General features: G+C 35.9%; 1 protein-coding gene and 1 long non-coding RNA gene across 5 annotated transcripts in view; one reads left to right on the top strand and one right to left on the bottom strand.

Annotated features, from left to right (window-relative positions):
- Positions 1–306: 306 nt before the first annotated feature.
- Positions 307–25,871, bottom strand: TMEM33 (transmembrane protein 33). Of its 2 annotated transcripts, none has more exons than XM_024246166.3 (8): positions 25,741–25,871; positions 25,473–25,543; positions 22,312–22,406; positions 21,624–21,811; positions 17,032–17,099; positions 15,920–16,053; positions 11,493–11,576; positions 307–6,818 (listed from the first exon to the last, which is right to left on the bottom strand). In XM_024246166.3, the coding sequence occupies exons 2-8, from the start codon at positions 25,515–25,517 to the stop codon at positions 6,689–6,691; spliced, it is 744 nt and encodes a 247-aa protein (XP_024101934.1). In that variant the 5' UTR covers positions 25,518–25,543; positions 25,741–25,871; the 3' UTR covers positions 307–6,688. The 2 variants fall into 2 exon arrangements, with proteins under 2 accessions (XP_024101934.1, XP_024101933.1); XM_024246165.3 differs by having other exon boundaries at positions 25,693–25,831.
- LOC129058956 (uncharacterized) overlaps positions 25,848–27,129 on the top strand; it is a 29,197-nt gene continuing 27,915 nt past the window's right edge. For all 3 annotated transcript variants that reach the window (XR_008524459.2, XR_008524461.2, XR_008524462.1), the window contains exon 1: positions 25,848–26,399. This is a non-coding gene — a long non-coding RNA (uncharacterized LOC129058956). The remainder of the gene's footprint in view (positions 26,400–27,129) is intronic.

Genomic DNA, 27,129 nt, shown 5'->3' with positions numbered 1-27,129 from the left:
ATAACTCATCTCTAGAGTATAAATTTCACTAGATTAAAAAAAAGTACAGAATCAAGCAAACAGCTGAGGCATCAATGTAATTTTTCTTCCCTTTTTTTCTCCAGTTACACATTAGATCACATTTTTACCAGTTTCACATCAGACCTCAAAATCATGGCATCTCTATTATTTGTGATGGGCTGAGGATAAGAGAAGTGTGTTCAAATTCACCTTATTCTAACAAAAAGGCAATTAAGCTCAAAGGAAAGCTGATTTCTAACTACAAATGTTCTTAGTTCTTTTGCAAGATAACATTTTTATATCTGCTTAAATCCAGAGAGATTTTTATTCCACAATTAGATTTTAACATCAATAAAATCTTAGATATAACAATACAGATGAAGGAACCATTAAATTTGCATTGAAATAAATATTAGACATACAAAGCACATACAGTGAAAAAGGGTCACAATAAATTACAAGTAGAGACATTATTTCCCTCAATCACCAAAGAAAGCCCTTGATACTTCCAATTTCACACCATCAAATTTATCATTCTTGCTGATTTAAGCAGAACACAAAACAAATATGGATCCCAGGGCTTACTTTCACAGGTACCAGCATGGATAATTTACTATCGTGATCCAATTTGGAAATCAGTAGGGACCAGTAAATCGCTGCATAAAAGAAAGAGTGAATGAGGTCCTTTTTCCTTAGTGTCAGCAGGGTATGATTATTATGTTTATTAGATTTTCTTGAAAGGACTTCACATTTTCTCAAATATGCAGGAGAACTGTATTTCCCCTCTGAGCCCTACATTAGCATTTACGTGCTTTGGTCTTGAATACAGGGGAATGAATTTTTCAATTTATTTTATAAATTTATATAGTCTGGATAGTATTGGCCTGAAGAATGTAACTCCCCAACCTGTACAATATTAGATATTAAAAATGGATTCAAGAGAAGTTACTAAGAAATGCTGACATACTGTATATACAAATTTTCAGTTCAATATATGCCATTATATAAAGCACCAAAAGTAATGCCTTTATAAATCAAGCCATTTTTTATGACCGTTTCTAATCTTTGTAACCCTTTTACATTTGTTCCAATATACACACATCATAAATGTTACTTGCTCAACATTTCACCGATTTGGTCTCAACTTAAAAATATATATGTAGGCAAAAACTAATGTCAAAAGAAACTGTTCTAACAGTTACAAGAGAAAATACTAAATATTTGGGATTAAACTGTCATGAACCAAGAAAAAAAAGGTTAGTTTCAAAGTGCTAGGCACATCAAGTGAGTAGCTTCAGAAGGCTAGGTAACATGAAATGATTCTTAGGCCATTCTTTCTCATGGAATATGAGCTAATTGTTAGACTTCAGCAAAGATATCCACCTATAATTTTTTCCTATTGTTTTCTAAGAAAGGAATCTGCTTTAGATTTTAAAATACTGTGCTTTCTTTATCTCTTGTCACATCAACTCACACTGCAGGTCAGATTACATGCACAAGAGGAGAAAGACTATATAGAGTTAATCCATCACACTTGACTATGTTCCTTCTAAAGAACCCATGTGAACATCACCTTAAAATATAAATATTTCCTAGAATAGTTCCTACCAGGAACTACCTCCCAAACCTTTAGCAGCTCCTTTCTTCTCCTTAATAGCATATCCAATCATAAGTTTCTACCCTGAATATAAGACTGCTCCTTAAAACAATCTCTGGAAATAACTCCTAGATTTACACGGGTATGCCTTTGGTATACTAAATGTTGAGCTATAATATCATATAGGCTCTGTGGATTTCTCCTAATCCTAGAGAATTCCAATGAGTTGTTAAGGGAAACTAGTTGTCTCAGCCAGGCTTAGTGGCTCACAGCCATAATCCCAGCACTTTGGGAGGCTGAGGCGGGCAGATCACTTGAGGCCAGGAGTTCAAGACCAGCCTGACCAACATGGTGAAATCCTGTCTCTACTAAAAATACAAAAATTAGCTGGGCATGGTGGTGCATGCCTGTAGTCTCAGCTACTAGGAAGGCTGAGGCATGAGAATCACTTGAACCCAGGAGGCAGAGGTTGCAGTGAACCGAGACTGCACCACTGCACTCCAGCCTGGGCAACTGAGTGAGAATCTGTTTCAAAAAAAAAAAAAAAAAAAAAAAAGAGAGCGAGAAAAACTAGTTGTCTCTACAAGCCAAGCATAACTTTCAAATCTAGGTGCCATTCCTAATATAATATCTACAAATTTCAATATGCTTTTATATTACTATCAAAAGTCTAAAATTTTAAGAGAGGTTCAACGGGCTATATCTAGTCTACCTACAAAATGATCATGAAAACATTTTAAGTACCATTTTTCTACACATCTGAAAATGAAGGAGAAAGGAAAATTTTATATTAGTGCGTTTCGGTGATATAGGCACTTAGCATGAAAAGAAAAAACTGGATAGACCTTGATCTGAATGATGTCACTCCAAATTGTGGCCTATTTTACCGTTTTCCTAGAAAGCACATATTGACCGGGTACTTCTTTTGAATAATTCAGTATTTTAAAAATGCAGGCCAGGCACAGTGGCTCACGCCTGTAATCCAGCACTTTGGGAGGCCGAGGTGGGCGGATCACGAGGTCAGGAGTTCAAGACCAGCCTGGCCAACATGGTGAAACCCTGTCTCTACTAAAAATACAAAAACTAGCTGGGCATGGTGGCGGGCACCTGTAACCCCAGCTACTTGGAGGGCTGAAGGAGAATTGCTTGAATCTGGGAGACAGAGGTTGCAGTGAGCTGAGATGGCGCCATTGCACTCCAGCCTGGCCAACAAGAGTGAAACTCCATCTCAAAAACAAACAAGCAAACAAACAAAAAATGCTTATTTAATATTTTTTTCAGTCTTGAATGATTACGTATTTAAAAGGGCCATGGAATTCAGGGACTTAGTTTTATAGCTGACTCAGCACTTTTGGTGGCATTTAACCTTCAAACACATCATGTGAAAATGAGGGGTTACCTGAGGAAAGAGTGCCACCTACTGATTATAAACATAACTGTCCGTGGCTACTTCTTCCTTGAAGTTTTCATTTCAAAGTGTCAAAATTAGTCTAATTTGTGTGACAGCTTTGAGACTGTCAGATTCTAAGGAGACTGAGGAAGGAAGAGGTGGTGGTCAGAATAACCTATGTTAATCAAAATAAACTCCTTAGCATTAGTTAAGGTTCTTTACCTCAATCTCTCAAAATTAATGTTATTCTGCCTGAAAATTAATGTTATTCTGAACTAAAACTTAAAAAAAAAAACAACTAAATGTCTCAGTTCTACTTGTCTTATTATACATATACTCATCTTCTTTTCCAGAAAAAAATAATATTCATGTCCTAAACTTAGAAACCTAACCTGAAGTTTTGATCCGGATTTTTAGGAAGAAGGAAGTATTGATAGTTTCATCATTCTTAGCTCTATAAAAGAACCTATTAATTTTTCATAACTTTTAGCTTAGTATTATAGTTGGCCTTGATTTTCTCTGTAAGGGACATTCTTAAATATTCAAGTCTAATTTTCTTTAAAAAGTTCGCTTGCTTTCTTTCTTCCAGGAGGATCTACCTCTGAATTTTATTCCAAAAAAAAAAAAAAACTAAATACAAATTGCATTTAATAAATTTCTCTTTAGATTGGTATTAGAGTTTAAATTAATAAGGTACCAACTATACAAAAGGACAGAGAATCCTTGCTAAAATAAAGTAGATTTTGTATAAGGTTTCCACCTATCCAAGAAGGTTTAATATTTAAAAATGCCAGAAGAACAATGGTACTACACCACTTCCAGAAGAATTAGACACTCTGGAGGTTAAATGAACTTCTTTTAAACCTGTAACTAACAATAAGTTCAACGATGCAGTAAACAGTTAATTTCTCTTACTACATTCATTCTATATATTGCTATTGTATTTCCTTAATTTTAATTTGATAGGTATACATGTAACACTACAATTTCAAATTCCAAATCAGCTGGTTGTAGATATTCCTATTGCAGAATTTCTAACTATGAGTTCATGCAAACTAAACATCTAGTAATGCTCAAATTGTAAAATTTACTTTTTCATGAGTTTAAGATTACCTTTTTGTATATTAAACCTTCCTTTAAGAAACAAATCTGTTTCAACTTGTCAAACATGAGTATATCAGAAATATCATAATTCTGCTAAAATGACACAAAACCTCGATTTAAAGCAGAGTGTTGTTTTATACTGTAGTAGTTTTAATGTTAAAATGCTTTTTGTTAAAACCAACATGGATTATTGACCAATTATCTTGACCAACAGTACTTTTCAAAATAAAGAGGAAAAACTCAAAACAGAGACACACAGATCTTTAAAAGACAATCATGATAAAAAAAAAAATCGTGGATCACGGTATAAACAGAGCACACAAAAGGAAAATAAGAAATGAAAAAAAAAAACTGTTGAAATTCAAATAAGTTTTATACTTCAGTTAGAAGTATTGTTCTGGGCTAACATCTTACTTTAGATAAATGTTCTACAGTTATGTAAAACGTTAACATGAGAGGAGCTGAGTAAAGGGTATGCAAAAGAACTCTTCTTGGCCGGGCACAGTGGCTCACACCTGTAATCCCGGCACTTTGGGAGGCTGAGGCAGGCAGATCATGAGGTCAGGAGATCGAGACCATCCTGGCCAACATGGTGAAACCCCGTCTCTACTAAAAATACAAAAATTTTGTATTTTTACAATACAGCTGGGACTACAGGCGTGGTGGCGTGCGCCTGCAGTCCCAGCTACTCGGGAGGCTGAGGCAGGAGAAGCACTTGAACCCGGGAGGCAGAGGCTGCAGTGAGCCAGGATTGCGCCACTGCACTCCAGCCTTGGCGACAGAGAGAGACTCTGTCTCAAAAAACAAAAACAAAACAAAAAAAACTCTCTTGTACATTTCTGACTCTTCTATAAATCTAAAAGATCTTTTTAAATTATAGGAAAAAAACTAATAGCTTCAAAATAAACATGAATTCAGCTGCCAAAATTTCTTGATATAATTCAAGACTTCATTTTTTAAAACATAATTAGAAATCAACGTTATGTTTACTTAACATTATAGTCATTTTATTGCTCTAGAAAGTTTAGTTTCTAAAACCATTAGATTACTTATATAGTGACAATAAGACTAGCCACATACACAAAATCAACTGTATGAGGCTGCTTCTCCAACTCAGTGGACAAATATTACAAAAATACAAAAATAGCTGATTATAGTTAAGCTATCAAGTATAATTTTTCATGTATTTATCCTAAGAATATCTCCTTTTTATAGATTAGGAAGATGAACAAAAATAAAACTAATGTTACTGATAAATTACTAATGAATGTATTTGAGAAATCCAAATTACATGCAGACAGAAACTGGTCACAAAAACCATTACATTTCTCTATACTAAAACTGTACAATGTTTTAAACATTTCCAATCATGCAATGGTAACGAAGATCAGCATGAATTTTATAAGAGTTGATGGGAGTTCAATGAACAGGATTTAACACATTTTACAACTCAAATCAAAGTTGCATAATACATCCAATTCCCCTAAATTTATCTATGCATTAAGAGACTGAAATGCACATTATTCCCCCACAACTCCTCCCCCTACCCCATTACCAATCAATTACCTTACCTACAAAACCTTCCATTTAACCTTTTAAGTCAGATTTGATGGGTAAACATGTAATCTACAGTATACTCTCCATTATTATTTCAGGATAGACATACATATAGTCAGATGCTGAATCTTCGTTACATTCCTTTCAAAAGGCATCTAAACTGTTGCAATTGTCTATGAAAATTCAAGCCTAAGAAACCAAGAAAACTGGCAGTCAAGATTCTGAACTAGGTAGTTCTACAAACTATAATACGAATAATCTATATGTCCACATTAGTAAAAGAAGGATTTCCTATTTGAGAAATGTTTCTCAATGGCTCTCTGAAGGGAAAGCTGTGTCACTACTGCTTTCTGCTTTCAATGGCTAGGTGACCCCAAATATTTATCCAATTGGCTAAGAGGCTTACAGTTGAGCCTTTTAAAAAATACTCAAGGCCACAGAAGTACTTACAGAAATAAAATTTTAGAAGATCATAGTTTAAGATACACAGAATTCTTCTTATAATGGTACATTCAAAACACATCTGTCCTAACAAAGCAGCATAAAACCAATTAAAAAAAAAATTGAAATTAAATACACTGAGAAGTGTTAAAATCATTAACCAAAATTACTGAATGGTAGAATACTGTCTCAAAATGTACTGAATTCACATATGTGTATCACCATAACGAACTCATGCCAGATATAAACTCAGGTTACCAATTAGGTTGAAACAAATTTTAGAGCTATTTCTTTTACAAGAGAAATTAATGTACTTCATGATATAGGCACAACAGCATCTTTTTTAAAAAATTGGTACATTTATCACTAGATACAGACTTCTTTAACCATTAGCAACACAGCGCAGTAAAATTTTCTCAAAACTTTTTAAGCTTGATTTAACATGCCAAGAAAATGATTATTTTTCCACTGAGATGCATTTATATAAATTATGTAAATTGGATTGAGGTCAGTGTAACACCTGGAATTTACAACCCCTAGCAGAAGTACCAGCTGCTAATAATGCTTATACTATATTTGTAGCTTAACTAGATGTTAAACTATGGAACTGTTGGTGCCAATCTGCTTATAAAGGCAATGCTCTGGAGACAAAGTCTTCTCACAAACAGTGGGCAAGCAGGTTTCATTATTATGTGTTCAACAACAATCCTCAGTTCATTAAATAAGGTCCTGCAAGATAAAATAGTTTTCTTTGAGAAACACAAGGAAAAAGCAATACACAGGCTTACCTCATTTTATTGTACTCCACAGATATTTCATTTTTTACAAATTGAAAGTTTGTTGCAATACCACATACAGCAAGACTATCAGTGCCACTTTCCAACAGCATGTGCTCACTTCATGTCTCTGCGTCACACTTTGCCAATTCTTCCACTATTTCAAATGTTTTCATTATTAATCTATTATGGTGATCTGTGATCTATTCTGTTATGGTGATCTCTTTGGTGTTACTATTGTAACTGTTTTGGGGCACCACAAACTGCACAAATATAAGATGAAGCAGTTCATGAAGGCCATTCCTGGTTGGTCTCTTTCCCTCTCCTCAGACCTACCTATTCCCTGAGACACAATGTTGAAATTAGGCCAATTAATAACCCTGTAATGGCCTCTAAGTGCTCAGGTGAAAGGAGGCCTCCCATGTCTGTTACTTTAGATGAAAACTAGAAATGATTAAGCTTAATGAAAAAAGCATGGCTAAAGCTAAGACAGGCCAAAAGCTAGACCTTTTGTGCCAAATAGCCAAGCTGTGAATGCAAAGGAAAAGTTCCTGAAGAAAATTAAAAGTGCCATTTCTGTGAACGGATGAATGATAAGAAAGCAGAACAGCCTTATTGCTGATGGTAATGCTATTGTGCACTTAACAGACTACAGTAGAGTGTAAACATAACTTTTGTATGCACTGGAAAACCAAAAAATTCATCTGACAGCTTTATTGTGATATTCACTTTATTGTGGTAGTCTGGAACCACTCCCACAATATTTCTGAAGTATGCCTCTAATGCTAAACAAATGCTCATGAAGGAATATACCATAGCCATTAGAATTTAAAGTAAAAGAATAACTAGAATGCATTGTAGAGAAAACACAAAATACATGAAATTCTCAAACTCAACACCTACATCTTTTATGGGTGGAAACACTCATTTAACAAAGGTATTTAATAAATGGCTATCTCTAAAACCTCAGATTATATTTTAAAAATTATATATATATTTTTTAGAGTCACATCATTTTCACATTTAACTTAGGCAATTTCAACTAGTTTTTTAAAACAGAACAAGAAAAAATATATAACATGGACAGTGTTATATATTTATTCACCCACTATTTCCTTACATGTACATATTGTCCCTCAGAGATTTCCTCTTCTGTAAAATAATTCTGAGTTGTGGTGAAATTTAAATGCAATACGGAAGATGCTCAATAAATGTTACTTCCCAGTTGGATCAATACACTGAACTATGACTCTTTTATGCCTTCTGACTAAAGCCCAAGTACTCAGTGTAACACCCAATACCCTCCACAATCTAGTCTCAATCTAATTTTCTGCCCTATCTCCTGCCACTCCCTGCCCTTGCTGCTGTCATCAACTTATGTTGCATGTTTGTGCCCAAAACCATGTGGGCTTTGCCTATGTCTTAACTGTGCTCGCTGCCTACAAAGTATTATTACATACTGTACACATCACATATATTATACAGGCTAGTATACACAAAATCATGTATACTATACTGACATTTATAAGTGATATGAAGGATCATCAAGGGTAACTTTAACCATTCACAATTTTCACCTTATGTGCTGACTCACCCTGTATAAAGATGCAACTACTATTCTACCTTTTTGTGTCTTGTTTTACTTTTATGGTTAGAAAAAAAGCAACAAATCTACTTTTCTAAACAAGTATTTAATATGCTTGCACAGAAAGACAGGAAAAATAATATTTGGAGTAATGCATAATTTTCCAAAACCTGCCCTTCCTGTATCTCCTGTCTTCATGAGAGCACCATTACAACTCTTAGGCTTCCAAGCCAGAAACCTGTGGGTCTTTAACTTACTCTTTTCTCTCAAGCCCTAATATCCTATCTCCTAATACCTTTCATATTTGTCCCCTTTTCCTTTTACCACTGGATTAATTCAGGCTCTAGACTACTCTAATAGTCTCCAAATTGATATTTTTCTGCTCTTGGTGAGCTTGCAATCCATTTTCTGGAATATTTCTAAATCAGATTTCATCATGGGGGTTCCCAGCCTCTCCATGTTACAATCTTCAAAGGCTCTCCTTACCTCAAAATAAAATCCAAACCCTTTCATAATCTAGTCCTTTCTACCATCTACCTTTGTGGACACAGACATTTATCAATTCTCTATATACTTCCTGAGCTCAAGTATGCTAAGCACTTTTCAGGCACCCATGTGTCAGAACTCAGGCTCATTCTTTAAAAGACTTGGCTTATGTTCCCACTTCCTCAGTGAATTCTTATTTGTCTCTGTCTGTTCTCTATGCTTTCAGAGCACCTTCATCATCACACTGACTTACATAGCTGTCTAATTTATTCAGCAGTGAGTACCTCTGAAAGAAGATATTTTAATTCCACATAAGTTCATCAACATACAATCACTGTTTTAACCAATCAGTCAAATGAATAAAGCTAGAAGACATGAGGACTAATGAAGTCAATCGCTTTCACTAAAGTCACATAGTTAGTTCTTTTATTACTGGCTGCATCGCTGGCACAGACCAAGTCAGAGTTCCTTAACAGCACGGACAACAGAACTCTGAACAATGATAAAATTTTTGCATATCTGTGCTGAAGGACCAGTCAGAGAGTTCCTTAATAGCACTGACAACAGAACTTTGAGTAATGACAAAATTTTTGCATATGTGTGCTGACCCACAGTTGCCATCAGCAACACATGGCTTTTGAGTACCCACCTGAACTGTGCTCAAAAGGAACCGAGTTCTAAGTTTTATGAATTTTATTTAAATGGTCAAATGTGGTTGCTGTGCTGTACTGGACAGCACAGCTATAGACAATCTGCACTAGAGATCCAAAAAGAACTGAAACCACCATCTTGAGAATAAATATCGGAGGTGAAAATGGTACAAATTGTGAATACAGATGGTCTCAAAACCTTTAATTAAAAAAAGTGTAGTACTGAAAATGTAGTTTTATAGCCTGTTTAGCAATATTTAGAAGCTGAAATATTTTCCATTACCTTTCCACTGGTTTGATTAAAATGGGTGCTTATAAGACAGCTCTGAAGATGTTTACCAGCACATATTTGTGTTATCTTGATTCACTGCTATCCTTTCCTTTTCAGTCCACTGAAAACTAATTCTAGATGTACTAATATGATTTAAGGGTATGTGGAGAAAATGGGAATGGAGAAGGAGGCACAAAGAAGCACAGAAAAACAAATTTGTTGATTAAAATAACAGATGTCAGGGCAAGAGACTATAAGATAATGTCTGAAATGAATATAGGGACCAGAAAGAAAAAAGGCTAAAACTCAAGAAATCAAGTAAAAATGAATGTTAATTTGCTACTAGAGACTCACTAAGAATGAATGTCTAAAATAAGTTATATTTTAGAAAGTATTATAAAAAAGACATTGTCTAATAGAGCACAAAAACACTCTGAACAGAAAATCAGATCATTGAATAACGAAAATGAACTAGTAAGAACGTAACAGTCTAAGTACTTTTAAAATATTACTTCACTTCACCTTCAGAAGGAGTTATTTCCTCTACCAATGAAGAAATCCAAATTTAAATAACTTGCCTAGTCACACAACTAGTTAATGATGGGCCAGCATTCAAATTCAAGTTCTTTTTACTGTACTCATGAAAATATACAGATTGCTGTAATGCACTCATTGGATTTCTGGCTGAATTCTACTACATTATTTTAAACTTAAAAATAGATTATGTTAATATTAGTATTTGAGTATCATTTTAGTTTTACTCCAATGCTTGAGATCAGAATGTATAATTTAGTGTATATTAATTTAAGCCTCCATTCCTGAAAACTACAGTAATTCCCTAAAATTTCTCTGCTTCCCCATTTTTCTGCTTCAAACTCTTCTGGCACAAGGCTATCAGAAGAATATCCTGACGATGTCAAAACCATCATTCCCATTCACCTAAAAGATAAATTCCAAACTTCTTACCCTAAAACTCAATAAGTTTTATAATATGGCTCCAATATACCTTTCTAATCTCAGCTCCAGCAATTCACCATTCAGAATCTCCATTAGAGTCAAAACAGTTCTACATAAAGTTCCTCAAATATGGCTTGTGCTTCTCGTCTCTCTTGCCCCACCTAAAATGCTTTTCCCTATTTTCACTATTCAAAAGCTTTACTCCTCCCACAATCTCAATTTTGTGAAACCTTCCTGGGCTCATCTATCTTCTGGCCCAATGATCTCTCCCTTCTGTGGACTGCAGTACTGATATAACAAAGCAAATGTATGGCATTCATTATCTATTGGCTTGTGAATTCTGTATCCTAACCATTGTTTATCTAATTGACACGTGTTTTGTTTCTTCAACTAGGAAAGTTGAGAGTGGAATCTATGTCTTATACATTTTAAAATTTGCTAAGTTTTAGCAGTGCTTTAGAGGTGGCGTAGATAACTGCTGTCTCAGTTTCTAAAAAGAAATACAACCACTTCCTCACCAACCCCAGTACATTCTAAGGCCTAGAACTTAAATTTACAAAAACACTGCTTGCTTCTAAATTCTAACACATTAGCTAAGTAACTCTTAAGAATTACGAATACTATATATTCACAATACTCTCAACAAATAAAACATGCCTAAAATAATCATCAGCTTACCGACAATATGGGTTTCTTCGAGACGAATATCGAAGAGTAAGAAATCTATAGTATATAAAAGGTTGGAGCAAACTTCCTTGACCACTGAAATAAACAAATACAAGCGTGATAAATATACATTTCAACTCATGTGTATACTCCCAAAACTTAAAGGCAATTCAACTGGAGAATATGTGTATCTTCATTCATCAAATGGTCATAGTGAAATCTATCACGTCTAAATCCAAGTTATCCTTAAAAAAGGATATAAAAGAATGTATATGATTGGTAAAGAGTAAAATGTTAATTTTTTTATAAATGTATTCTTATATGTATTACTTTTGAAATTTTTAAAAATACTAAATAATTCCGAAAATGTTAAATAATTCCATAATTACTAATCGATGAAATCAAGTTGTAAAGCTTCATAAAATATGCAAATGAAAAGTGACTTATTTTATATATATTAAAAAAAAAACACTCCCCCCCACCAAAAAAATTACACTGGCTCATCAGTAAATCTACACAGCCTATACTAATTATTGTTCTTGGTTAAAAAACACAATCACAATATCCCAAGAATTATATATATGTTTATGAAATACCAAGTCTTGAATTCTTCCCTAAGAAAAACTATCTGAATTAAGACATTCACTGAAATAACTACAAACAAAATGTGGCAACAACCTAATATGAACCGTAAGGAAGTAGAATTAAACAACTTATATTATGGTTATTTAATGGATTTAATATGCAACTACCTGGAATCTTGGTTATGAAAATTACATAGCAACTTTGAAAAAAGCAGAATATAAAACTACACATATTATTACAACTGTATTTTTTTAAATTGGAAGAAATATATTAAGATGGCAAATGTGTTTTATTAGGTTTTTTAGCCTTTTCTTCTAAATTGTATTATTTTCATAACAAAAAAAATTTACACGATTACAAACTTACCACTAAACAAATGCAACATCCATTTTCCCCAATAATTTGACAAATTCTTATCTTTTTAAAGTGAAAATGTAAGAGACACAACATAGAAACTATAAATAGAAAATATTCACTTAAAAAACAAGTTTCCCATCATCCAAGTTAGCCCCTTCCTCAAACTTATACCACAATCTCGAATATGTCCTTCCAGAAATTTATATATACAAGTGTATATAATGACTAACATTAAGATAGTGCTCACTTTATAATTCACTAAATCTGTTTAACAACTCTAGGACAGAGATGGTTTATCATTCCCAAAAAACTGAGACAGAAACTTCTATGTCCTTACACACATACACCCCACTAAATATAAATGGAGAACAACCTACACAATTAAGTTTAACTTATTATATCTTGGTGATTATCCCATATCACAACACATAAATTACCACAATCTTTTTTACAGCTTCAAATATACCATCTAATGCTTGGACTATTATGTAACAAACTCCCTACTAATAAATATTTGGGTGGCTCCAGTCAATTACAAAAAAAGCCACAATGATCCTTTTATCTGTCTTTGCACACGTGTGCAACGCATGTGTAAGATAAACTCATAGACTATGCATCAATTTTTAAATACAGCGCTTGAAGCATTACTGGCACAAATATAACTTGATAAAGCCTCCTAATATTAGACTGTGTGTCTACCACAAAGGGTAGCATATTAGGAATAGCAGTAATGTAAAACTGTTCTTAATTTTATTGTTTAGGTCATATTCAAACTACCTACTTAAGGCATTAACAGCTTTTCCTAATAGGAATTAAGTACAACTTTATAAGCTGATTTTAATTTTTCAAACAAACAAAATTATTTCTCTATTTAAATATTTCTGGTAAATTCTCATCTTTTTTACAGTAATCTTAAAAATTAAGACGGTAAGTTTGTACAAATAAACGTTTAAATTAAACATTTAAGGAGCACAATTGAATTAACGTACCAGCGCAGTCAAAACCTGGTGCTCCTAACAAAAAATTCACTATAGTTCCAAAGTGAAGTTTTTGTCTAAGTTTGCATGGCATCTCAGAATTTCATTAAAATTATTTTAATCTGATTTAAGAGGAGCATAAGAAATTACTCTGCTTACTAAACAGAATCTAGAGGTTTCAGGATATAGACATCAATTATACCCATATAAAAAAACTAGTCTCAGTATCTACCTTTTTTTTTTTTTTTTTTTTTGAGATGGAGTCTCGGTCTGTCGCCAGGCTGGAGCGCAGTGGCACGATCTCAGCTCACTGCAACCTCTGCCTCCAGGGTTCAAGCGATTCTCCTGCCCCAGCCTCCCGAGTAGCTGGGACTACAGGCACACGCCACCATGCCCAGCTAATTTTTGTATTTTTAGTAGAGACGGGGTTTCACCATATTGGCCAGGATGGTCTCGATCTCTTGACCTTGTGATCTGCCTGCTTTGGCCTCTCAAAGTGCTGGGTTTACAGGCTGTGAGCCACCGTGCTTGGCCTGGTATCTACCATTTTAACTTTCATCTAGTTACATGAAACAAATCGCAGAACCTGGTCTGACCCAAAAGCAGGATTAAGTGACACAAAAACCCGAGAAAAATGAATAACAAAAGGGAGCAAAAAGTTCGTTTTACTAATTAATAAAGTTTCTAAGTGTAGATCAGGATCACAAAAGAAAGAGGTGGAAAGAAAAACCTATAAATGGTGGGAAAAATATTAGAATGTTGATGTTGTCCCTTTTTCTGTTGTCCCAGATTACATTACGCTTTTCTTTTATATGCTTTCAGCTTCTAGGATAAGAGGAGGCTTTTATTAAATTTTAGGGTCAAGGTTTTAGAGTTAATTTACAAATACAACTGCATCAAATCTAGTTGGGACCATACAACTTAAGCAACACCAGCCAGTCCTGGAGTTCTCAGAAGAAAGCACTACTTAAAAGAATGAAACAGATATACATTTATAAGGAAATCTATAAAACTCTGTTCTTAGTTTGAAGAGACTGCTATGGAAAGAAGTGACTGTCAAGTACATGAAAACTTTACTAGTTAATCAAGGCAAGGTACATTTAAAATTATAAAATATAACTATATGATCAATAAGGACAGTTTGTTACAAACTAACAAAACTATGAAAAACAGGTAATACAGACATTTTAAAGAACAATTTAGCATGGTCCATTAAACACAAAAGGCACCTAGCTTGTACTAGCAAAATCAATTCTGGTATCTATGTTAAAGAAAACACTGGCATTAAGTATAAGAAGGTAAAAAATATTTACTGTGTCAAAATTTGGAAACAAATTCCATGATAAGGAGATAAGTTGGAATGTTATACGGCTAAAAAAAAAAAAAAAAAAACAGAACTGGATATGCCAAATCAATTAGGTTATGGAAACATACAAGTGGGAAAAAGGTACAGAATAACACTTTTTTTTTTTTTGGTGAGACAGAGTCTCACTCTGTTGCCCAGGCTGCAGTGCAGTGACGTGATATCAGCTCACTGCAACCTCTACCTCCCAGATTCAAACAATTCTCCTGTCTCAGCCTCCCGAGTAGCTGGGATTACAGGTGTGCACCACCATGCCTGGCTAATTTTTGTATTTTTAACAGAGACAGGGTTTCACTATGTTGGTCAGGCTGGTCTTGAACTCCTGACCTCAAGTGATCCGCCCACTTTGGCCTCCCAAACTGCTGGGATTACAGGCATGAGCCACTGTGCCCAGCCAGAATAACATCTTTGATGTAAAATAAGAACAAAACAAATTAACAAACAAAACTCCACATCCATAATATATATGTTCTACAAATTTCTATAAGTATTTTTAAAGGACTACATACATAGACACATATTAAACTCCTTACACCTCTGGGAATAGGACAAAATTGCAACTAGAATTCATATAGTCAAATGTTATTTTAGCTTTTATCTGTAATGTCTCATTACTTGTAAAACTAAAAATTGATAAAGCAATCATCTGGGTAGCAAGGTGTATTGTTTTAAAATGTAATGCAAGAATTTCAATGCAGAGGTCAATACTATTTTAATATTCATACTTTCAAAAGGATGGCTTTCTTTATTCATGTACCACTTCTATAATTAAGATACAAACAAAATAAGGTGATAGTAGGCACTATTAAATAAGAACCTAATTTTAAAAGTTTTTCTCTAGTGGAAGAAACATCATCTCAATAGTGACAGAATGGACTAGATTAGACTTCATAAGATTCTTTCAAAGGTGGTAACTATGAAAGTAATTTTTAAAATGTCAAATGATAAATCACAAGGAATAAGACAAATTCCTAGGTCTACTATATTTCAAGTTCTCTACTATAAATGACAAAGGTTAAATTAGGCGACTGCTAAGATTCATTTAGCTCTACATATCAATACCTACCTTCAACAGATTTAAACAGAATAAAACTTGAGTTACTATCTTTATTACGTTCAGTCTTCAGCCTCCCAAAACAAATATAATTTTTCCTTACCTAAAAAGCATAAAAACTGTTGCAGGCATCAGAAATATTTCATTGCAAGCAATGAATTTCAGAATATTTTGTTGATTAGCACTTAATTTGTCCAAGACAGATCTCAGCAGAGGTAAACTATTTGAGCCCCTTGCCTAAAACAAAAGAAAACCAACATTAGAAATAAGTGAAGCATTTCTGATAACAATATTTTCTTTCTGTAGGTAAATAGCCTATCCAACAGGCAATACAACCAAATATACTACTTTGGAAATGATGGTACAAAGTTCACAAACCATTTAAGGACAAATATAGTATATTGTCCTGCTTTTTTACATTTTTAGACTTAATATAAAAAACAACTTTAGTAAAAGTACTTTTCATTCTTAGCTGCTTTTTCTCAAGAACGATTATTTAACAAAAAATAGTGGTTATTTCTCTCTAAGCACAACAAAAGCTGACTATCCAGTAATACAGTTAAAATATCTGTGACTCCTTCCTTAGCTAATGTTAGAATTATACAGCAGTGTAATTACTGCTGTGACCAAAGAATTACAGGGATAAAGAAAAAGGCCAATACAAAGCATAAATCTGGCTATTTCAATTCAAATTTCTGTAAATATGCTTGGTAAATGTGCCTGGATATTTTAATTCAAATTTCAGTATATGCTGTAAATGGCCTAGTGCCAAGTTAGGTTTAATGCTCCAACCTAGCAATAAGAAAGAATTTCAGGAAAGCAGCAGTTCTGAAAATTAGTGTACAAGAGATTCATTCAGTACACTCAACTTATCAGGTATGCCAGAATTAAACATTGACAGAACAAGAGATCTGACAACTCAACAAACTTTAGAGACACAGGTTTCAAAAAAATAGATCTATTTCAAACTTGAAAAATTCCCCTGGAGACTGGGGGGTGATTTTAAGTGCAATCCTTTATCTATAAAATGTTCCAGTTTGTGAAACTTCAACAATAAACACTTTTAAACTTAAAACTTTCAAATCACTAAATAATTCATAACAAGTTTGTAAGGTATAGAGGGACTTTTTGTGACAAATACCAAAATGTCTTAGAACTCGAATTCATGTCAATGATCTGTAATTCAGAAGTCAGACAAAGAGCAGTTTTACTTACATCAAGGACCTTTTTCGTATATGTGGCAGCATGAAGCAAAGAGAATAACAAGACTGGGAAGATACTCACTAAAGAAAACAATTAAGGAAAACATTTAAAAGTCATCAAGTATTCTGCAAAACAGACTATGTATTACGTCCAAATATACAGATGTGAAACATCTGCTAAAATGAATTCAGTGGAATGGCTTGTTTTACTGATACACTTTAAGCCAAATCAAATTTTGTTCACTATAAAGAAGAAAGTAAACTATTTCATTTTCTAAAATTCACAGTTCTTTTTTTTTTTTGAGACGAAGTCTCACTCTTCTCCCCCAGGCTGGAGTGCAATGGCGCAATCTTGGCTCACTGCAACCTCCACCTCCTGGGTTCAAGCGATTCTCCTGCCTCCACACCCAGCTAATTTTTGTATTTTTAGTAGAGACGGATTTTCACCATGTTGGCCAGGCTGGTCTCGAACTCCTTATCACAGGTGATACGCCTGCCTCGGCCTCCCAAAGTACTGGGATTACAGGTGTGAGTCACCGCGTCCGGCCAATTCACAGTTCTTTTCATGACAAAAATTAATAGTGAAAAAAAGGTTTTTCCTTCATTTCTACTGGGTAACAATGTAAACACTTGCTAAATTAAATTGAAATCTAGGCCACCCCAAAGGGTTGTAAGCATAGCTTCTAACCCTGCAATGGCTTTCTTGGTCACTCTAACTTAGCCTTCAAACACAGTAGTTTTATAGTGCTTTCACAATCTCAAACGCTGAGGAAAGAGTCTAAGGTAATAGTTTAAAGAGTAATTCCCAAATTTTTAGTCCCAAAGACTAAAGGTCTTTTATTACTTCTTTCCTACAAGGACTCCCATTATTTTGAGATACTATACCTAACAAGTTGTCACAGTTATGCTCTCAATTTGTAAAAATTAAAAAGGCAGTATATATTTTGCTTTGTATATAGTCAATTGAAACTCTCATCAGCTTAATTACAGACATAAGGAAAGAATCCTTTTGAGTCCAACTGTTTGGCTTTATGCTATGGATAAATATACATTTTTCATTCAACTTTTTGAAAAATGGAAATTGTTCAAAAGACCCCATTCTCCACCCCAATTTCTGCTAGGTTGATTTAAAAAAAAAAAAATTGTCAAGTAGTTCCACAAAATGATATAGACTGTTAGTCAATCACAAATGGCAAAAATACTTGTCCTAAAAATATTAGCAGTTCCTAAGAAATGAACCATTGTATTTTTCTATACTAACTGAAGGTCTGATATGACAGGAAATGGTGATTGCTGTAACATAATCTGAGTATCAAATTCATTATAACCATAACTCATTTAGGAATTCAAGGGTCCCAGTTTCCAACTGACAAGCAATATACCAACCTATATCCAAGTATTAGAAGAACCCTAACTCTCTAATATAGTTCTCCAAATTAATATCCTGACCAACTCGTTCCCACCTCTAACAAGAATTAAGAAAAATGTCCATTTCCTAAGTAGAGATCATATATGTATATAAAAAGTTTTAAATTTTTTAATGAATCATAGACTACTTTGAAACTGGTGGAAGCTACAACACTCTCCTAAAGTCACTATAAAACTGTCGATCCTTAAAGAATTCAATTTAAACTTTGACACATATCCAGACTGAATTCAATAAAAGGGGCAGTGTCAGGTAGTGAAAATAGAGCCCTGAATTGGGAGTCAAGATACCTGAGTTCCACTCCTGACTCTGTCACTAACCTAATTTTCCTAGGCCAAGTTTCATGCTCTGGCAAATGAGTATGTAGAGATCAAAGCTAGAAATTGCCAATGAGTCTTTTATGTCTAACATTCTATAATTCACAAATCCTTGGTAAGAGATTCATAATCTTAGTCTTCAACATTACTTTTAAACTATTAATACAATGTATTTAGAAAAGATAAGAGGTGAAATGCCCTAACTATCTGTTATTAATCGAGCAAGGACAAAATATCACCTTTATAAGAAGAAAGATCAGAACGCAAGTTTATAATATTACTTTGGACCCGCTTTTATTTATTACCATATCACTTGAATAAGCAGATTAGCATTTGCTGCCAATTACTAGTTTATGTTATTCCCACTCTTTACTACATTCCCTTTGTAAGAATTTAAGGAATATGAAATCCTTAATCTTCAACATTCCCAGGAAAGAGGGGCTACCAAATAACCAACTGTATAAAAAAGCAGAAAGGTTTTCTTCACCAGTCATGAGTCTCATTTGGCAAGACCTCAGGATTCACTCAACAAAACTTACTGAGTGCCTGATCTGTGTGAGGCACTGTTCCCAAAATTATTGACATATTCAGTTTACCCTACACTAAAATACATTTTCTGTCATTTCTATTTCTCCCTCCAAAGAAATTTTAAGCTACTAAAAGGCATGACCAAAAATCTCTACATAACTTCCCGTTATAGCTCAGAAAGGCTAGAATTTTAACATTGGTGACTGCAAAGCACTTCAATCAACAGAGGCTGGTCAAGCCAATAACATGCCAAACAAATGTGATTATCATTTACAGTTGTAGTATAGTAATCATTTAATGAGTTTTACCTAAAAATAAACCAATACAAATTATGATGGGACATTACAGACCCATGCATTGAAACAGGAAAAATTTTATCCTTACATTTCAAACTACCCACATTATCTCAGTGAAGCAAGTAATTTAAAGGGAATCTCCATATACTGAACATTTAAATGAAATTACCAGCTTTACCCACATACAGAAAGAAATATTTTTAATGTATACTTAAGTATTACTCACCCACTAACTGTAGATAAGGTAGGGCTTTTAAGTTAGAAAGACTTTTTCAGCATTACTACTTACTAGCCAATGTGTGGGAAGTGAATACTGACAATCAGCAAATCAGCATCTTTATTAAAAATATACCACAACAATTTTTTTCAGAGTGCTACAAAGATTAAATGTCAAGTTCTTTTTTTTTTTTTTTTTGAGAAGGAGTCTCGCTCTGTCACACAGGCTGGAGTGCAGTGGCACGATCTCAGTTCACTGCAACCTCCACCTCCAGGGTTCAAGCGATTCTCCTGCCTCAGCCTCCCGAGCAGCTGGGACTACAGGCACATGCCACCACGCCCGGCTAATTTTTTGTATTTTTAGTAGAGATGAGGTTTCGCCATATTAGCCAGGATGGTCTCAATCTCCTGGCCTCATGATCCGCCCACCTCAGCCTCCCAAAGTGCCACCGCGCGTGAGCCACTGCGTCTGGCCTAAATTCAAGTTCTTATACTGGCAAAATAGGTGCTCAGGAAATTTCGGTTTCCTCCTATTTCTTTTCCTTAAGACTTATAAAAATCTATTTAAAAATTTGATACTTCATGAGCATAGGTATCTAAATAGGTAATATTTAGTCTCAGAGGAATATTTTATTGTGCTTTACATAACATACAGACGTATCATAAATACTCAAAAGCTCTTAGAGCAGCACTTCTCAATGCACAAAATGATTTGCAGAGATAATCTACAGGAAAAAAAAACAATCAAAAAAGTTAAGTTTAAAAAACGCTACTAACTCTCTTAGTTTCACAGCACACGTTAGAACACCAAAGCCCCTATAGTAAAGAACCCTATTTAAAATGTTGGACCTGGCTGGGCGTGATGGCTCATGCCTATAATCCCAGCACTTTGGGAGGCAGAGGCAGGTGGATCACAAGGCCAGGAGTTCCAGACTGGCCTGGCCAAGATGGTGAAACTCTGTCTCTACTAAAAATACAAAAAAATTAGCCAGGTGTGGTGGCAGGCGCCTGTATTCCCAGCCACTCGGGAGGCTGAGGCAGAGGCAGAGAATTGCTTGAACCCAGGAGGCACAGGGTGCAGTGAGCCGAGATTGGGCCACTACACTCCAGCCTGGGCGACAGAGCAAGACTCTGTCTCAAAAAAAAAAAAAAAAAAAAAAATGTTTAACCTAGTGTTCACTATAGAACCTCTTCCCCATTTTTCCCCTCCTTTATGGACTACCCAGTATCATCCCACAACACACCTTTGAAATGTGAAAACATACAAATTCCAAATGAGTTATTTCTCATTAGCTTCACGGATTATCCATGTGTGTCCTTATTTTCTACTCTATACACAGCAAATATTAATTTCTTTGTATTGATTATCTCATTACCTGCTTAAATAAGTTATTTCTTGGTTAAATTCCATTTGTGTTTAGTTCACTGGGGGTTAAGATGGAAAGAGCTGAGGACCTCTCTTTTTTAAAGCAAGACATCTGGACACTATGCCAAAAATGTGAATTAAATGAAAAAAATGTAAATATTAAAGTAAGTTCTGCATAAGCTTGTGCTTCGAAGCGGAATTTGAAAATATCCATTCTAACAGAGAAGCTTACAAGAGGCAAGAACAAAGATAGTTTAAAATTCCTAAATCAGCTCTTCAAAGTTTAGATTTCACATTTTAAAGTCGGAAATTCTTATACTAAACATATCTTCATTCGGATGAAGTGCCAAGAACAAACCCAGGCTTCATGGAATGCCTTCATTGCTGAAATAATCAGAAGAGATCTCCTATATGCTTAGTTGGCAATTTCATTGTTAACAAGGTAGAAAAGGATACTTGTAACTGGGTAGGAATTTACAAAGATGAGTGAATACAACAGGTAGTGGCAGCTGTCCTCTAACAAAGCCTGGGCCAGGAATGCTCTGCTTAACTGGAAGTGTGGTAATCTTTGATGCAGCCTCAGAGCACTGGTAAGAGCATTTGCCAGCAAAGCGCGTTGGTAAAAGCTTGCTGCTTCATGCAACCTGCAAATTACCAGAGGAGAGGTTATCATGAGACGTAAACAACTGCAGTGTCTCTTCCTCCTTTGTGAATTGCATCATAATTACACAACACCTAAATCACTTGTCAATAGAAAAAAATTACATAAACTTATTCTACCTTTTTAATAGCTTCACTTCATATATATGCCCAACTGAATTTCTTATAATCAATTTATAAAACTGAATTTTATAAAGTAGGGTCTTCCTGTCAAATAATAAGTAAAAATGAAAAAAACATGAACTTATCTCATTCCCACACATCAATTTTTCCTTGGATTTTCAATGTGTTAGTTTCACAAAGCACAAGATATAAAATATTCCTCTAACTGATGTCATTAGGTTGTTAGTATCTTAAGGCTGGAACTTGTATTTTATTTGTCCCTAAACCCTTTACAGGTTAGTAAGTCTTACACCTAAAAGGCATTCCATATAAACTGACTCAACAATTGAATATCAAAGGCAGCAATATGTATAATACATACCCAAGAAGAGGCAGAACGAACAGAGCAGAGCAGTAAACTGTGAACAAGCGAGAAAGCCACATTGCCGTGTCCAGTTTATTGGTCATCATGAATTGCTAAATTTAAAAAGAAAAATACCGTAAGCTATGCCTGCAAATTATGTTTTTAGGCATCAAGACTGTGTGGTTTTTATGTCTACTCAAAATATTTTAATCTTCCTCCATTTGTTTTTTTAGATCATTAGGCGAAAACTCTAAGGCAATTACATGTTTCATGTATGTGCTTAATGAGAAGTCCAAACACCTTATAGTTTTCGTGTGGAAAGCACAAGAAGTACTTAAACAGAAATAAATAGAAAAATATCAGCTGACATTTAAAAACAATGCAAAGACTAATTAATTAGAAAAAATAATCTTAAGAGAAATTCAACTACAATTGTCTGTGTTCCTTTAACACTTGTAATATTGGCTTCATCTATTTTAAAAGAACATTAAACAAAAACTAATTGCTCTCAAGAGATCCATATGCCTATTCTTAGCAAAAAATCTCAAATCCGAATAGGTAGGTCTCAGAGCTGAGTAAAACATCACATAAAGCCAGTTTGGATTAAAGAAACCTTTTGAAGAAGAAATATAAAACCATGATAGTAATAACAACTAAACTCATTAGCCTTGTAATCTGCCTACATGCACAAGGGCCTGGCATACTCTAGGTGTTCAAAATATGGCTGACAGGTATTAAATGGCCACCTGCCTCTCTGATTACACCACTCTCTTCATCACCTCCATGTTCCCCCACAAGTCTTACCCTAGTTTCGGTGGTCCTAGATTAAACTTCCCTATACCATTTTCTTCCCCATTTTTTTCCCATTCTATCTTTTCCTTTGCTGCTTTCCCCCCAATACTTATGTCTATTACCACTAAAGCAGAATCTTAAAATTTGTTTTCTCATTAAAATGTATCTCATATACAAAAGTGGCTTTTACATTTTTTGTCTAGGATCTTCGTAATTTTAACATCGAGATCCATATACATGGATATATAAACAAAAGTTTCACAAATATTTACCCTACTGTATATAATGGATTTTGACATTTTCCATTTAATTTTTAAAAAATAGCTGGTGTTTACACTAAACTGACTTCTCAACTCACTAATGGGTCTACCTGAAGTCTAAAAACACCGCTCTATGTAATTTAATTTCATTATCTTTTGAAAAAAAAAAACTATAAAAAATTTGAGGGAAAAATGCAAGTACATTGTAAAATTCCAGGCTGCTCTATTTTATGTCTTTTTAACCCACATGTAGGTAATTTCAGAAATATGAAATACAACTTTGATTTATCATTAAATCCAGACTTACCGTACTGTGACTCCAATAAACTGAAATGATTAGCAGTAATCAAGTGAAGGATGAATCCAGCTTACTGTGCTCAGTTTCTCAACAAATATTACGACTGGGCACCACAGCTTGAAAGTTAGTTTTAGAACATTCTCCCTAAAATCTATTTGTTCAGGGTGTTTATTCTGCAATAAATCATTGAGCTATGGGTTTCGTTTTGTACACGCTTATGTATATTATACAATTTTAAAAGTTTAAGAAAGTGTATTGGTATACATTTTTTAAGAGTAAACTGTCCAACCATCAGGCAAAAAAAAAAAAAAAAAAAAAAATCACTAGATCTTTGGGTGAAAAATTGTTGAGGAGCAATATTCACACAGTCTCACAGTATCATGTCAAAGAACACTTTTTAATTAGAAAGGAAAAAAGATATCTTTACAATGGAGACACTGGTGGACACCACCTTAATCAAATAATCAAACAAATTCTGCAATGATGGGATAAATCAATGTAAAATGCTTCCTGATATATAATATAGATATACATATTAGATGTACATATATATGCTGCAAAACATGTCTGGACTCTTGAAAACTATCAGTATCTCAAAAGACAAAAAAGGGGAGGAGAGGGCAGAACTGTTCTAGATTAAAAAGGAGTAAACAAGATACGGCCAGTAAATTGAATGCATGCTTTCTGAGATAGGGTCTCGCTCTGTCACCCCAGGCTGGAGCACAAAAGCACAACCACCTCAGCCTCCTGAGTAGCTGGGACTATAGGAGCGCACCTCCACGACAGGCTAATTTATGTTTGTTTGTTTGTTTTGAGAGAAGGTTTTGCTCTATCTCCCAGGCTGGAGTGCAGTGGCGCGATCTTGGCTCATTGCAGCTTCAACTCTTCGGGCGCAAGCGATCCGCCCGCCTTGCCCTCCCAAAGTGCTGGGATTACAGGCGTGAGCCACCACGCCCCGCCTAATTTTTTTGATTTCTAGTAGAGATGAGGTCTCGCTATGTTTCCAAGGCTGGTCTCCAACTCCTGAACTCAAGCGATCCTCCCGCCTTGGACTCCCAATGTTCTGGGCTTACAGGAGTGAGCCACTGCGCCCGCCCATCGATGCATGCTTTTTGACTGAATCCCAGATGAAGAGAAAGCAGCTTTAAAGGACAATTATGGAAATTTGCACATGGATTTCATATTAGGTAATATTTCCCAAATGTGGCAACTGCATTGTGGTCACACAGAATAATACTTAACTACTTATGGATTAAAAAGTAGAGGACAGCAATGCTCCGGGCGCAAATAACTTGTTAGCTCCAGATCAGCATCTTAAAAAAATTACAGAAGCATAATGATATTTCTCTTCATAAAGAACAAAGTGAAGAAGAAAAAGACCATCGCTCTCCTCCCTTAGCATAATTTCTATATACAATTGTATAAACTAGGCAGAAACGTTCTTTGCCAGCACTCGTGTGCTCCACGTGGTGTGTGTCATAGATCATGTGTGTCATGGCACAACCTCATGTGGCATCTTTAACCTTGGGCCCTACGATAAACAAAAGACCAAGGTGTGAGAAGAAGAAAGAAGGCCCAATTTCCATGGCATACAGGTGAGGGCCGCCAGCTCCAGGTCAGCCTACTGTCGCTTCGGAAACAAACCTGTAGTAGTTCCCTCCATATCTTCGCTCAGGACCTCCCCTCTCCCCGCTCCAACTTCCCCACCCCAACTCATTAATCCCATTCCTGAAAGCACTGAGCTTCTGGAACGCCTCGGGACTCGCAACGCTTCCTGCTTCTTCCTAACTCCTGCAAATCAAGCCAGGCTACCCTGCCCTCGCACTTACCACAGCGCCAGCCCCTTGGGGGCCGTTCGGGGTCGTATCTGCCATGGGGGCTCACACTAGCGTCTGCGACGCTGCAACCGCGAAGAGAGAAGAAAGGGGAGAGAAAACGTCAGCGCTGGGGCCAGGACCCGGGTACCGGCTTCCCTGCCTCGCGCCACACACAGGCTGGATGCACCCTGCCGGAACTCTTGAGCCCCCACCAGGAAAGGGTCTCGCTCGCCTGGTGCAGACGACTGGATCCAGGGCACCCGCAGCAGCCGGGAGGTACCTGTCCCGCACCGCCGAGATCAAAGCGGTGTTTCCAGAAAGACGGGAGCGAAGGTGGAGCTTCGGGGTGAAGCCCTAAAGAGCCAACCTATGCCGCCGGCTCCAGGTTATTGCCGAACCCGGAAGTGCTCCTTTCATTTCCGTGGGGAAGAGGCGGTTGACGAAAAGGGGGAAACGGGAGTGGTGCCCAGAGGCATGACGGGAAGTGTGGTTTTTTTCACCTAATTTGAGCTCCACCTGTCCTACCAGCCGATTGGCCCAGTGAGCTAAGAAATCAGGATGGGGGAGCAACTTTTGCGTTAAATACAGCTCACAAATGATCTTTCCTGCCCGTTCTCAAACCATGAAATTTCCGCACTTTCTGATATAGAGGCCTCAGAAACATCTTTGATTCCTTTCTCCAGGGGCTCACTAAGCCCTGTGGTTCTACGTCTATTATTAATTCTTTCAACAAGTATTTATGAGTCCTGCTATGTGACAGGCTCCATACTTGGCACAGCGGATAAAAAGAGGAATATGACACAGATTGCAAAAGAGAGACAAGTAAACGGAAATCAGAGCATAGTGATTGCGTAATATGTGCAGAGGCTGATTTAATCACAGGGAGCACAGAGGACGGTACCTACATCAAAAGGGATCTGGGGAGGTTTCCTGGAAAAGGTAAGTCCGGGCCTTGATCTTGAACGACAAAAAGTTGGCTGAAAGTGTTACTGGTGTAGGGTGTCCAAGTTCTTGGCGTTTTGAACATAGAGTTGGACAAAACGCACAAAGCAAGGAAAGAATAAAGCAACAAAAGCAGAGATTTGTTGAAAATGAAAGTACACTCCAGAGTGTGGTAGCTCGAGACAGCAGCTCAAGGGCCCTGGATACAGAATCTTCTCGGCTCCAAATACCCCCTAGAGGTTTCCCATTGGCCACTCGGAGTTCACTTAATGTAAATGAAGTGGTGGCCCGCAATCAGTCTGAATGGTTGCGCAAAGCAACCAATCAGAGGCTGAAGAAGTTACAAAGTTACACTTCTATGCAAACGTCTGATTGGTTACAAAAAGCAACCAATCAGAGGTACTTTCAATTTCCCAAATGCTGCGCAGAACAGGTTGGGGCTTGCAAAGGTAGTAGTCTCTGGCCCTTTTTTTGGTTTGGCGTGGACAGTAAGGATTTTCCTTCAATTTAGTTCTAGGAAGTCAGCGAGAAAAAGGCATTAGATTCCCTACCGCCATACCATATTCTTCTGCCTCAAAACGGGAAGGGGACTCCATACAGAGTAACAGAAAGTGCAAGAAGTAACAGGACAGCGAGAGGACTAGTTCAGTGTGACCAGAATGATGGTACCAGTCAGGGGATTGTGAAAGATTTGCGCTAGAGAGGCAGGCAGGGGTGTACTGAGGAA

Source organism: Pongo abelii, chromosome 3 (assembly GCF_028885655.2).
Source record: "Pongo abelii isolate AG06213 chromosome 3, NHGRI_mPonAbe1-v2.0_pri, whole genome shotgun sequence".
In the NCBI taxonomy this organism is placed as follows: domain Eukaryota; kingdom Metazoa; phylum Chordata; class Mammalia; order Primates; family Hominidae; genus Pongo; species Pongo abelii.
Note: the sequence above shows the minus strand (reverse complement) of the source record. Positions and strands in the feature narration are given on the sequence as shown.

Excerpts from the sequence above, each read along its gene's own strand:
- TMEM33 (XM_024246166.3), bottom strand. The coding sequence starts at position 25,517 with ATGGCAGATACGACCCCGAACGGCCCCCAAGGGGCTGGCGCTGTG. Across the intron at positions 16,054-17,031 it reads ATACGAAAAAGGTCCTTGAT|GCAAGGGGCTCAAATAGTTT; the intron begins GTAAGTAAAACT and ends CTTTTGTTTTAG. Across the intron at positions 11,577-15,919 it reads ACAGTTTTTATGCTTTTTAG|TGGTCAAGGAAGTTTGCTCC; the intron begins GTAAGGAAAAAT and ends TGTTTATTTCAG.